The 14,745-nt window shown below is 46.7% G+C and overlaps 2 protein-coding genes across 2 annotated transcripts in view; both read left to right on the top strand.

The window, feature by feature from the left end:
* LOC135825371 (TNF receptor-associated factor 2-like) overlaps positions 1–14,745 on the top strand; it is a 49,388-nt gene that overhangs the window by 4,181 nt on the left and 30,462 nt on the right. The window lies entirely within an intron of this gene.
* Positions 11,894–12,877, top strand: LOC135824238 (uncharacterized). Its single transcript, XM_065336967.1, has one exon. It carries the CDS (start codon positions 11,894–11,896, stop codon positions 12,875–12,877), a length of 984 nt encoding a protein of 327 aa, XP_065193039.1.

Here is a 14,745-nt window from a genome sequence, read left to right as displayed (position 1 = left end):
ATCTTTGTGATGCATAATGTGCGGAATCTCCGTCGCGTCCAGTGCGTGGTGTTGTGTGTTGTGGAACTTTGGCCCGCCACTGCGTCAGTGTGGGATCATCTTGACTGACCTGGACTGGAGCATGAACAGGCAGCATTTCAGCCCTACTACTACTAGTACATGTACTAGTGCTGCGGAGTACAGGGTAGTTGTCTGAAGCGTTGGAACTTTAAAAAAAGTTCGCATGGGCGCTATGGGAGTATGGCATCTTACCAACAACATTTGAACGAGCGAGCTAGCCAGGACCGCGAGAAGTCAATGATACACGATGACTAGTAGTAGTAACGCTGAGCTAGCGATACGCACGTCCGAGGTAGTGATACAGTGTTCGGCTGTAAAAGTAAATAATTGGATAGTTCACATCAAAGATGTATCTGCACGCTGTTACGTTACAGTCATGTACAATACCAGTGCAGCAGCATGACTCGGCCATGAGAGAACAGAGACAACTGGCTAGGTCTAGGGCATTGTTGTAGGGCGTAGCCGTTTCATGGCCATAGCAAAGCTAAGACAATCCTCACGATTCCTCAGACAACAGCGTTACAACAATTACGTAGCCGTTGGTCACTGTTCTCTTCTGCCTTTGTAGTACATGTATTGCTCCGTGCTTGTGGTGTTGAGCACTCGATACTAGACAATCCGGGAATTCTCCACAGTATTGTGTAACAGTACCAATACCGGTACATTGTATGTTTCACCAAAAAAACGAACGCTGGCACGGTGTAGGACTGGGAGCAGGTGGCACGGTGTAGGACTGGGAGCAGGTGGCATGGTAAAACCCTGCTGTGCCTAGATGTGCTGATCTTCACACGATATTAATAATATTTTGTATTCTACACCAGAGCATGTTACATGTACCCGCGTACCTGTGGAATTCCACGACCCAGCAAATAACTAAGTTTTCCGCACCATGCTTTTGAACATGTGAAATGTACATGATCGTAGCTCTCACTCAGTCTCAGCTGAATTCCACTGATAGATGCACTACCGGTACTTCGTTTGTGGTAGGAATCAGTAAGCCAATCATCCCTGGTGAGAGAAAGCAGTGCTGCCTGTGCTCTAAGAAATCGAATACAACAACAACGGTTGAGTGTTGTTACTTGTACTCTACATGTACATGTACATGTAGAGTGTATGTGCAATGCAGGAAAATGGCGTAGGGCGGGCAACAGTTGTGCGGAGAGCTAATGTCATGATAACCAAATTGACAGCCCTGAGCTGCCCTAGCCCTGTGTTTGCTTACACGGGTGGGGAAATTGATAAAAAATTGGGACAGATAAGCACAACACTCAACAGGTCCACCTTGTGTAAAGAGACTGAACGCTGCTGGACAGCACAACAAACAACATGATTACAGTGTACTAGTACTAGTAGTACTAGCAAGTGCATAACCCCCCCCAGGGATTATTATACTTTAGCCTTGGTAGTACTAGTACAATCATGATTGTAGACAAATGCAGTACAGTAGTCAGTTATCTGGCAGCCGGGGACTGCAGTTGTCAGGTGGGGATTTCCCCTGGCCTACATGTACAATAGGTGCCTTGCAAGTAACTGAGTCTTATTCTTTCACCGTTTTCAAACGTTTACGGTTTAGTACTAAAGTCTTAAAGACTTACACTAAGTCTTATAGACTTATAAGTTATACAGAGCTTCCACATACATGCATGATCTGTACAATTATTTACTAGTACCGCGTTGTAGTATACAACAAACTCTTAACTACAATGTATGAAGAGTAGTGTTTAGCTACTTTAATATAGTTATTCGCACTTCATACAATGTACAATCATACATGTACATGTACATGTACAAGCACTGTGAAGTAACTACTAATTAGTTACATGTAGTTTTGAGTAGCACTATGCAAGTGATACATGTACAGTGTATGGTGTATGGCAGCAATACATGATTGTACTGAAGTACGAATATTGTTAGATTGACAGCATGAAACAAGGTGGAGGACACTGTGTTGGGAAACAGTGACCTTACTACAACCTTCCGCGGTTGGCAGAGCCCCGGTCCCTATAATTATAATACCATGATTGTACGAGTGTCCATTGTGCGAGTTTCCATTCCAATGCAGCGAAGAATATCAGCCACACAGTGAAACAGAACTTCTGTCTCTGAGCATACCGGGACATGTACAAATTACAATACAGTCATGTACATGTACATGTACATGTACATGTATGAACATGTCGGTCTACAGAAAGTCACAGTATGCGTCATCGCAAAGTGGACGTCACGGAGGTACATAATCATTCTGATCTGTACAATCATGTTCAGCTGTGCATGTGGCAATGCATGGGTGCATGGGTGCCGGGTGGTTTCACAGAGCGTCTCGATACAGTTGTGACCAGCGAATGGCGGCATCGTCGCGGATGGGCACAGAATCGGACAATAGGAAACCACTGAATGAAACATTGATTAGAGACAATGCCTTCGGTCGGCCATGACTAAACACGACCAACCGGATCACAGTGGACATGGCCACGCAGTCGCAAAGGCGTAGAAAATCGTAGAAAATCGTAGAAAATCTTTGGATACTGTAGCCGATGCAAGTATGACACCCGACCAATCTCCATGGAAATCGTAGCCTCGTTTATGGACAAAATGAACACAACTAATCTCCTCGGACGTACCGCCGGTAAATGTACAATGTGCATGTGCAAGTACGCCAGTGCTGAAAGTGCAATGACGATTCTCTGGCAATCATTCAACGACTAGAGGGACAATCTCTGGGACAGTTTTATCTCATCACGATAAAATCATAAATATTCAGCCTTTGGCGTGCTGGGGTAGATCATAATCGTTGACTGGGTAGGGCTCGAGGGGTGACTTGAATACACTAGCCAGTTAGTTGTAGAACGTCAGTACTGTCGGTCAGTGTAGTTCAATGTTATCGCATGAGCTGATTGTTTAGTAACTGGTGGTGTTAATTAATGGACATTACAGCGTGACTTGTAGTTTCTTGGTCCTTTTTTGTTTACTGTAAAAGCTCTACACATTTAAAAATTTGATGTCCACGTTCTCCTAACATCATACAGTCATGTACAATCATGTATATCACCTGCACACCTAGCGGATGAGATGCATGCGCATAATCAGCCTTGCGAGCTCGAGTTCCGCTATGTACGGATCGTGCTGCAGTTGACCCACACAGTCATAGTCTTAGGCTGCTGGTCCGATATTCCCGTGTAGTGCTGAGTAGCAATGAGCATCACGAAGCGGAAAGAGTTTGTCTCCGACCGGGCAGTACGACAACGATGGTTTCTTCCAAGACTTCATAGTCTTACACCCAGGCCGCTGGTCCGATATTCCCGTGTGGTGCTGAGTAGCTATACGTATCACGAAGCGGAAAGAGTTTGTCTCCGACCAGGCAGGCAGCACGACATCGATGGTTTGTTCCAAGACTGCGTGATGAGATAGACGTGCTGGCACTAAGTGGTGGAATTCAAACTGATTTTCTGAACGTGCGAGTGTACAAAAAGTATCGTTCCTGCTGACTAGCAAATACATGTACAAAATAATGTAGTTCACATGTCCTGTGGATCGAGTCCGTTCCAGACCGGGAAGACGGGGAGAGCTACATGTATATTTACAAGTACATTGTGCAACTGCGTTTCTTGGCAGGCTGTATGATAATAATTTTGATTAATGATGATATCTTTATTAGAATGACCCAAAGGCTGGTCGCCAATCAAGGGGAGCACTGCGTTGAAAAATGTACATGACTGTATGAGCTAAAGTATGATGAGAGCTGCAGCTGCACTGCAAACTTGTAATAATATTGACGGGGAAGATTGTTCTATGGAGTACTAGTATGGTACAGTGGTCCCTCTATAATCCGGCACCATTTGTGCCACGAAAATCTGCTGGATTAGGGAGAGTGCTGGATTAACAAATCTGATTTACTGCTGCAATGTGCATGAAGAGGACATTTTGGCTACTGAAAATTGTGCTGGTTTATCGAGGGTGCTGGATTATAAAGTGCCGGATTAGAGAGGGACGACTGTACATGTACATGTACATGTACATGTGGGTCGGAATGCTAGGATGTCCGGCCATGAGCAGACTCTCACCACATTGTACGTCAGTGCCTAGACCAGAACGGTAGACAGTCGTTGGTTAAACACAATACACAGACAATAATAGAAAAGCTGACAGGATCGCTTTTCTAAATGTACTACATGTACATGTACATGTATACCGGTAATTGCGATCATGTACATGATGATTGTAATGATAGCTCTGTCCTGGTGGCTGCGGCTCGCCTTGTTACGTCACGTTCTGATCTGGTATTATCAAAAAGGTAGCAGGGTGTATTAAACACGTCATGTACCAACACCGCATTTCCGACGTTCCCTGTACGTTCATACACGGTTTCAGACAGTGCTCACTGGAACTCAGGTACCGGTGAGTTAGAACCAGCGGACACGACGTTACAAACAAACACAGATATTTATAAATATCCCAGCGATCCAGCCTGCCAACATGTGTCTGCGAGGTCCTATTGCAGCCAAGATTGAACTACAATGTAAGTCTTACTGATTTTTTAGCCATGACTCGTTATGACATCAGGCTCTCTGAAACGCCACGGGTTTACAACAAGGGGACAATGCAGTGGATGGCATTCCAAGTCGCTTCCAATTAACTACCACTGGGATGCATTCCCTCTGTCTACATCTCCAGTAACGAATACCAGTGGAAACAGCACTGCGCTGACACTCTGGCGTGAGGTTGTTAAAATCCGGGAAAAGGAAGATGACTAGGCCTTTGCGGGTTTATGCTGGCAGAAAAATTGGCAGAATTCGGTACTTTCTCTGATAAGTTTCATGCATGTTTGGTATGTGGATAAAGAAATGGAGCAGAATTCGAGGAGTTGCCCGCCACAAGGTTTGTATGATTCTGCCAATTTCACTGCTTTTCGAGCAGAATCTGCCAATGCCTAAAGATGACAGTGATGGCGGTCGTGGGTATCCATGAGGCTTTCCGTCGCTGCCAGCGTTCATACATTTCCTTTTAAACATAAAAGGGTAGAATTCCGGTACTCAACTGTATACATAGTGTGGGGGGGGGGGGGGTGTTGAGATATTACCGAAGGAAGCGAAGTCCCTTACTCCCGAAGCCAACTAAAACCGTTGTGTCTTCAATATAACGCCGCTGCGTTTTGTTAAGGAGATGATGATATTTCATTTCATATGGACCATGACTACAGCAGGCTTCCAGGTTGGGGGGGTTTCCCAACATTACAAGTTCCTAGATGCTTCCAGGGGGGTTTCCCAACATTACAAGTTCCTAGATGCTTTCTGGTGCGTTTCACGTCATCTTTGTGCATTTGGTCCACATTTGCGTTCTGTGGTGTCAGTTTTCACCCGGTCAGATTCAGGCCATTTTCCACCAAATCAGCAAACAGTCAGAATGGAAATCTGCTTGTGTACGTGGACATTGTGGTGTCGCTTGGCAACACTAGCTAGAGACATGAGGCAAAACTAGTTGACTACAGTCTACAAGTATTGAACCCTCTGTATCTTCATAAGTCAGGTAATGAAATGTATAATGTACTGTATCAATGTAGCAAAAAAGAGGACAAATTTCGCTGTCGGCACTTCTTACAATGTCGACATGCATGAGTAAAATGTAAAACGATGATGGCAGGCGCTAGGCTTGGCAGCGCACACAGCGAAAAGGTCCCATAGACCCGCTCAGTGCCAGACTTTTGACACATACATGTAACTGTAGATCGGATGGCATGACAGACTATCACTACATTGTAGTGATAGTCTGTCAGTGACAGTCTGTCATTGTGGCTCTCTGTTTGAGCTCACTACAGCCTAGTACAGGGGCATAACTATCACTCCAGTGCTCAGTCTTTGGAACATTCCCAGCCTGACATATGCCTCGCTTGGCAGTCTACCATGGTCTACTGCTGGGCTTGGGAAGTTGGGGACAGACAATTCCGGAGTGGTTTCTGCAAGTGCTGCTGGTGCCGCTAGACAGATGAATGAAATCAAATTTCTGTTCGCCGTACTTTCCACCCCCAACCCCACAGGTCCTCCGGGTTTGCCTGTTTGTGACTCAAGTTTCTCTGGTGCGGAGCATTTGGAGGATTTACCGGTACTCTCTAGCCCCGTTTCATTGTGGATGCACTCTCCAGTACTTTCCCTTGAAGAATGTTTCAGTTCGGGGGTCGCACTAGGAAATTACAGGACAAAGTGTGTCGGTCGAGCCCTCGCTTCTGCCTGGTTTTGAAGGGGAAACACGGTGGACCTGTGGACCACCGCTACCCGTTAGCTGGTGTCCGTCATGCATTGGTTTCCGAGCTGTATTGCGTCATGTTCTGACCTACATGTACATGTAGATTGTACATGCTCTTCTTCATGTTTGTAGCAAACAGACACTGCAGATTTGAAACAGGTTGAGGGAAGAGATAGCTGCTACTAGTGCTAGCTTCAACCGGAAGGACTAAAATTTTTGACGGTCTTAGATGACGACTTGCTCGCATGCACACGCACACTGTCAATGTCTGTTTTCCCTTCGACAACAAGAGCATCCGTGATCATTCTATTAACACGGTTGTCAATGACCGTACGTGTCATGTGGCCGGAAATTAGGCCAAAAATAGAAATACAATTTCTTTTAACCCGGATGTGAAGGGAGAATATCAAGAACCAAACATTGTCATGACAGGGTATTTCTTCGTAAATTCGACGTGAATAATCTACTATGGATTTAGCGGTAAAATTGCGATATGTGTTCCGCTATCGCACTGGCTGTACATGACTGGGCATCGTTACCACAATGGCCGATATTGCAAACGCGGGCACGAACTCAGTTCCTTCTATCCTCGCCTCTGCATGACTCGATTCGTCCGGGTCTTTTCCCCAAAGAAAATTATATTTTTTAGATGTACATATGCACGGCTTGGTCGACTTGAGAAACCATTGGTAGACATCACGCCCTTCTCGTATCACGCATTTCTCGTACGTTGTGAAATTCTTACTCAGGTTTAGTTACTTACCGTTGGTATGGCCATTGCATCTTGCCTGTGATGACTATTCTCATCCCTAGACTAGACTGCTGCTGCTGCATTGCTGCCTGATTGGCTTGTTCTCAGGTTCAGTTCTTATGCATACTAAACGATCTAGTGAGTCTTCAAATAAAATACGGACAAATAGCTAAGGTACGCGCTGTTGCTTTGTGTTCGTATTGTTTGAAATCTACATGTACATAGTCATTACAGATGCCTAGTTGTTTTCATGGATTTTTTAAATAAATTTAAATTAATGATAGAGTATTGTCGACCACCAATGTGTTCGTTGGTCAGTGAAACAATATTATTTTACTTCGCCAGAGCGAACACGGGATTGCCACCTTCTTGCATGGACACGTTAGTAGTCCAAGCGTTCACAGAACGACGAAGAAATGTGTACTGGAAATTTGTGAAAATCAGTGATGCAGCATTAAAGCAAGAAGGCTCAGTGACTTGTCCAGTACGATACAGTACACAGTTACTGGTAGTAGGGAAATGATAACTGGCAAACGGCGGAGGGTTATTTATTTGTTTGTTTGTTTGTATTTATTTGAATTCGCAACTTCAAACGGGCAAGAACCCAATAACATGAGAGCGAATGTGATGATGGCTACGGCCATAGGGAGAATAAGGATAAATATTAATGTCTAACGAGGAGGAGAATGAGAATGAGAATATAAAATGTTTCAGCGTAGAGAGATCGTGTGTGTTTATGCAACGTTCATGGGCACACCACCAGGATCATCAACGAACTGACTGTGTGCCTGTGCCTTGCCTTCTGCCTTCTGGACTACGAACGTGCACAGTAGATGTGAGCAGGGGGTGGTAACCAGGGAGTAGCAAAATGCCACGGTATTTTACTTGACACAGTATATTTAAAATTCTGAGGGACGCCCCACGCAGCTTCATTTGACATGATTCACTCGTAGGCGGCAACTTGGCTACACTCAAATGGACACTGCAGTTCACACATCACGTTTCGGTCTACATTACCATTGTCAGGAGCAATATCTTTATCCAAGCTCAACCCCGCGGTATTGTACTACTCCCGGGTGTTAAAACTGTCCAAAACTTCGGTGCGCAATGCTGCTGTTATGGTGTAAATGGAAGTGGAATCCTGTGTGTTGCCAGGGCGGAGCTGGTCGAGAGAACCCAATTGGAGAAGAATCTGTAAAACAGAGCGGTTCCAGGCTCTGCGTGAAACTCAGAGTTAAAACACTTTTTCCGTCCTCTTATTGTTTAAAACCTGTAACTAACGACCACCGTGACTAGCGACCGGCCTGGTACTACCGACCACTTCGTCAGGCACGGACGGTCTTACATTCAAAATGCACTGTGACTAGCGACTACCTGCTGAACGCGACCAGCGACCGCCTTTTCTTGTCCCACTAGAGAGGTTAAGATTAGTTTCACGTAAAAGTCTTAAAAGGGGAAGTCAAGGCAAAAATTAAAATTTCACCAGTTGTAGTCTTCGGGGTGCTGAGTCGAATGGTCTTGGTCCGAGAAAGCTGAGACGCTCCCTTCCTACTTGAATCCCAATCGAACTCGCGCACTTCCACCGAAACTGGGTGACTGCGCCCTACTAGATGGGGATTTGTATGCAAAATGTCACTAAAAGCACCATTTCGTTCTTAGGCCCCGGTCACACCGAAACAAGCCACTTTGGGCTTGTTATCGCTGGCGCTCAGCTGGCTTGCGTGGTCCCCGTGACGCGGTCACACCAGACCTTGAGTGCAAAGCTTGAATGGCTTGTTTTTCTTACCCGCCAAATTTTGAATATCTCGAAACACACCAATGTTTGCAAGAAACAGGAAAGCAGAACGTTCGCGATCTAAAACTGTACTTGTTCTAGTGTTCAGTTTTGATGAAGAAGCAAAGGAAGCCCGGATTCTGAATTGCGAAGTCGGGCTCTTTTTATTTGTTCGGTGTGCATGGACGCGATGGTTCGGGTGGTGTTTCCTGATGTCGAGCTTTCTGCCCCGCCGGTTGCCGTTCTTCAACTCAGTTGCAATCCACTCTCTTCTTCGTACCCGGCTTTCTTCATGAATTCGGTCGTGAGTGTGGTGCCTTGTCTTGGCCTCAAACCACAGCTCCAACAATCTACGCAGCAGTCTAGAGGCACAGCGGCAGAAATCGATGGTCGTCGGACAAAATCCAAATCAAACGGTTCCACGGACACAAGAAAGAACATCAATATCAGTTCATCATGTCAACTAGCTACATGGTGTGCTCCAAGCGCACTCAAATAATTTTTTGAATTTCGGCTTTCAGCCGCTTGTACAAGCTGTGGCTGAAACAAGCCGGAAAAAAACGGCTGAGAGTCAGCCACGGCTGAAAGTCGCTTGTAGGACATTTTTCAGCCATTTCCATGGTAATAGTGACGTAAACAAGCGCTTTTTTCGGCTGAACGGCTGAATCGAGCTCGGTGTGACCGCGGCCTAATAAAAGCACGGATGACCGCGATTGGCCCATATGTTGTAGTCTTTTGGACGCTGAGTCGACTGGTTTTGGTCCGAAAAGGCTGCGATGCAGCGTTCCTCCTTTATTCCCAATCGAACATGGTTGAACAAGTGGTCACGTGCTCCTGGGTGCCCAAATCACCTGGTCACCACGCCCGCAGGCGACAACTTTCACACCAAGGTTCAACTCGAGTTGAACTCGAGTGACAGGACTGCACCCAAAAAAGGTCAAACAGGCTAGTAAGTTGTACCCTGCAGGCACGGTGATCAGGTGACTGGCGTACGCAGGAGCACGTGACCGCTTGTTCAACCATGTTCGATTGGGAATAAAGGAGGAACGCTGCATCGCAGCCTTTTCGGACCAAAACCAGTCGACTCAGCGTCCAAAAGACTACAACATATGGGCCAATCGCGGTCATCCGTGCTTTTATAAGAACGATACGGCGCTTTTAGTGACATTTTGCATACAAATCCCCATCTAGTAGGGCGCAGTCACCCAGTTTCGGTGGAAGTGCGCGAGTTCGATTGGGATTCAAGTAGGAAGGGAGCGTCTCAGCTTTCTCGGACCAAGACCATTCGACTCAGCACCCCGAAGACTACAACTGGTGAAATTTTTATTTTTGCCTTAACTTCCCCTTTAACGTCCGTGAACTTTTACGTCAAAAAGTGAAAAAAACTCACGTAAAATTTGACGTGTTTTACGTGAGTTGACTGTCCCGCACGTAAGTTCATGACGTGAGTTTTTGGAAGTTTCGCTTGGTTATCCCGACCGAATTTGTGTGAGTTTCCGGAATTTTATCGAGTTTTATCGAGTTTGTTGGAAGATTTGATATTTGTGCAAACTAAACCCGAATCCTGCCAGGCAAAATTTCACCTCACGTCGCACGTGTAACTTAAAGGGGAAGTTAAGGCAAAAATTAAAATTTCACCAGTTGTAGTCTTCGGGGTGCTGAGTCGAATGGTCTTGGTCCGAGAAAGCTGAGACGCTCCCTTCCTACTTGAATCCCAATCGAAATCGCGCACTTCCACCGAAACTGGGTGACTGCGCCCTACGAGATGGGGATTTGTATGCAAAATGTCACTAAAAGCGCCATTTCGTTCTTATAAAAGCACGGATGACCGCGATTGGCCCATATGTTGTAGTCTTTTGGACGCTGAGTCGACTGGTTTTGGTCCGAAAAGGCTGCGATGCAGCGTTCCTCCTTTATTCCCAATCGAACATGGTTGAAGAAGCGGTCACGTGCTCCTGGGTGCCAAAATCACCTGGTCACCACGCCAGCAGGCGACAACTTTCACACCAAGGTTCAACTCGAGTGACAGGACTGCACCCAAAAAAGGTCAAAACAGGCTGTAAGTTGTACCCTGCAGGCACGGTGACCAGGTGACTGGTGTACGCAGGAGCACGTGACCGCTTGTTCAACCATGTTCGATTGGGAATTAGGGGCGAACGCTGCATCGCAGCCTTTTCGGACCAAAACCAGTCGACTCAGCGTCCAAAAGACTACAACATATGGGCCAATCGCGGTCATCCGTGCTTTTATAAGAACGAAATGGCGCTTTTAGTGACATTTTGCATACAAATCCCCATCTCGTAGGGCGCAGTCACCCAGTTTCGGTGGAAGTGCGCGAGTTCGATTGGGATTCAAGTAGGAAGGGAGCGTCTCAGCTTTCTCGGACCAAGACCATTCGACCCAGCACCCCGAAGACTACAACTGGTGAAATTTTAATTTTTGCCTTAACTTCCCCTTTAACCTCTAAAAATTACACGTTCGGGTTTAGTTTGCACAAATATCAAATCTTCCAACATGTAGTGATTTGCGATAAGCCTCCGGTTTTAACGATTTGTTTTACGGAGATTTTCCATGTGTTTTGAAATTAAATTATTTGCATTCTTTTATGATATGTTATTTGATATTTCTTTGCATAAGTATGTAGCGTACGGTACTCGATTAGTACCACGTGGATCTACGTTAGGTTTGTCCACTTTTGCTAGGGTACTCATGCATGCACGTGTCTTCCTTTATCGTACACCATTCGTGTCCTTTGCCGGATATTTGTACTCCCAGGCTTTTATTGCGCGTTGTAATTATTACATGTTTGTACATACGCTAACTTTGGCGCACTACACATTCTGTATTTTCTCTTCTATAATGGCACAAGGATTCAGAGAATCCTTGAGTAGTCTAGACATTAGTCTTCACCATGCGGTTTGGCCTTTCGGTGTTCTTTTGCAATGAATAATAACAGTGTAGTCTGAGTAGTTTTCCTTTGGATTCCCGGTGGATTTTAGAATTGAGATGTGCTAGACGCATCAATTGGTGACCCCTCGAAACGAACTCGGATGTCCTCCTCGGGCTTAGGAATGGACCAAGCTGTCACCCCTGCTCGTGGTGACCTTAGCAAAGGTCTCTCTTCTCGACTACATTTGCCATATCTGAACAAGACAGTGCAGGACAGTACCCGTAATGGCAGCGATCCTCAGTCAAGCACCGCTACTGATGTAGCTACGAGATCCCAACCTGCCGCTGCAGCACAATCGGATCCTGCTCCTCGTCCTGAGACTGTATCAACCGTTAATTTGAAGATACCACCCTTCTACATTCAAGACCCAGCTCTGTGGTTTCTTCAGGTAGAGTCTCAATTTATCACACAACGAGTAACTAGTGAGTGCTCCCGTTTCCACCATGTGGTTGGTGCACTGCAACCGAAGATGGCCATGCAGATAAGGGATTTACTGCTGAACCCACCCAGCGTCCGCCCTTACACTCACCTGAAGGAAGCATTGGTCCAGCGTACTTCTGCCTCTGCTCAGCATCGGATCAACCAGCTCCTATCTGCTGAAGAGCTTGGTGATCAGAAACCTTCTAACCTATTGCGTAGACTGCAACAGCTAGCTGGTGACACTCCAGTGGACAGCAAATTCCTCAAGGAGTTATTTATGAAGCGTTTGCCTGATCAGTGTAGAGTAGTACTTGCAGCCAGTCGTGAGTCTGATATACAGCAGTTATCTCTGCTAGCTGACCGTGTCATATACGTCATGGAAGTCATGCCACCCCATGTCCGTGCTGTTACGGTGCCAGAACCCGTTGCTGAACCTCTGGCGGAGTTGCGTGCCGAGGTCGCAGCCCTCCGCAGAGAGATGCAAGATTTGAGTACTCGTGGGCGTTCTGCATCTCGATCGCCCACACGAAACTACGGCCGTTCGCGCAGTTCGTCGCAGTCCCGTAAGTCCTCAGGATTGTGCTGGTATCACGACAAGTTTGGCGACAACGCGCGTCGCTGCGTCCCACCCTGTGCCAGAGCAGCTACCTTTGTGCAGCCGTCAAACTCCCAGGCCGGTCGGTGAAGGCGACCACTGCCCCCGGCCCTGCACCGTCTCGTCGCCGATTATTCATCCACGATCGCTTCACCAAGCACGATTTTCTCGTGGACACCGGCGCCGAGGTCAGCGTTATACCACCATCTGCCACTGATTCTCGCCATGCAGTTGATTATGCGTTACAAGCAGCGAATGGTTCTCGCATACCGACGTATGGTACACGCTCAGTAACGGTGGATTTCGGCCTGCGTCGTAAGTTTCAATGGGTGTTCATTATTGCTGATGTGACATCACCTATTATCGGTGCAGATTTCCTGGCACACTTTCGGTTGAGTGTAGATCTACACGGTCGTAAACTGTTAGATGGCATCACCAGTTTGAGCGTGTGCGGTCTAGTCTCGTCCTCCGCTGAGCCAACGTGTTGTTTGCCAGTCTCTGGTGATAGTTCGTTCAACGCTCTTATTAATGAGTTTCCATCTGTCACCCGCCCCTGCAACTACGACACACCTGTGAAACACAACGTCGAGCACCATGTGGTCACCACGGGCCCACCGGTATTTGCCAAGCCTCGCCGTCTCCCTCCTGATCGTTTAGCTGTAGCTCGTCGGGAATTTGACCACATGCTCGCTGCGGGCATCATACGACCATCGTCCTCCCCATGGGCCAGTCCATTGCACATGGTTCCCAAACCAAATGGTGACTGGCGCCCATGTGGTGATTACCGTGGCCTGAATCGTGCAACTGTGGCTGACCGGTATCCAATACCGCACATCCATGATTTCTCTGCCAATCTTCATGGCGCCTCAGTCTTCAGCAAGATAGACTTGGTTCGTGCATACCACCAGATACCAGTGGCAGAGGATGATATCCCGAAGACGGCCGTCTGTCTACAGCCAATGTCAGGGCATCTTCTGTGGAGTGAAGTGGGCGATATGCGAACTGGTTTGCGGGGAACAAGGAATTTCCGGAGAGGAACTTACAGAGTCTCGTGTGGACTACCCGTTCTAGGACTTTGGAAACTATTGGTAATAACGATATTGGTCTATAGTTCTGAGCGACAGCTTCGTTGCCTGACTTGAAGAGGGGACGAACATCCGCAATCTTCAGAGATGTAGGAACAACACACAGGCCAGGATACGATGGTGGATAATAGTCAACAGTGAAGGTGCGAAAACTCGCAACATCGCCGCATCACGTACTGGTACACACCAGTACAGTTTAAGCTACACTACATCCAAGTCAGAGCGACTGAGTTTCCACTGTAGATCTACACACTGATACCAGTTGCCAGTGTAGTCGCACACAGATGAGGATGGAGTCGATAGTGACTAGTCCACTGCCTGGCCAGGCCAGCGCTGCTCTGGAAACCCAGTGAGTCGACATACGGGTCAAAAGGTCGTATCGCTTCCGGTGTATAAAAAACTTGATTTTCTCTCTCTCCAAGTGTTGTATGATCTGAAAGAAGAATGTCAGTGCGCAAGTGGTGGGGGATTGTATTATCTGCATTTTGACATACATATCATAATATAATGGGATCCAAACATGTATATGGTCGCGCCGTGCAAACCTCTAACTAAAGACCACCTGCTACTTTTCCGGGCACCAAGGGGTGGTCGTTAGTTACAGGGTGTGCTGTACATTGAAGCACATTTTAATACGATGGCGTGAATCAAGTGTGCGTTGAGTTAACAGCGCAGTGTTCACAGGACTGTGGCTGCACTGCACCCGGTGTGGCATTGACTCAGTTGATCGGATTGCATTGAGCATCACGGCACTCAGGATCAGAGCTGTAGGGCTAAGGAGTAATGTGTGAAGATACCGTCGCTGGAAACCTTTTAAAGCATTCAGTCCGTGACGTAAAGACACGAGTACGAGATGGATATCAAACAAGAGAA

Source organism: Sycon ciliatum, chromosome 9 (assembly GCF_964019385.1).
Source record: "Sycon ciliatum chromosome 9, ocSycCili1.1, whole genome shotgun sequence".
NCBI classification, from domain to species: domain Eukaryota; kingdom Metazoa; phylum Porifera; class Calcarea; order Leucosolenida; family Sycettidae; genus Sycon; species Sycon ciliatum.
Note: the sequence above shows the minus strand (reverse complement) of the source record. Positions and strands in the feature narration are given on the sequence as shown.

Coding starts and splice junctions, on each gene's coding strand:
- LOC135824238 (XM_065336967.1), top strand. CDS start 11,894: ATGGACCAAGCTGTCACCCCTGCTCGTGGTGACCTTAGCAAAGGTCTC.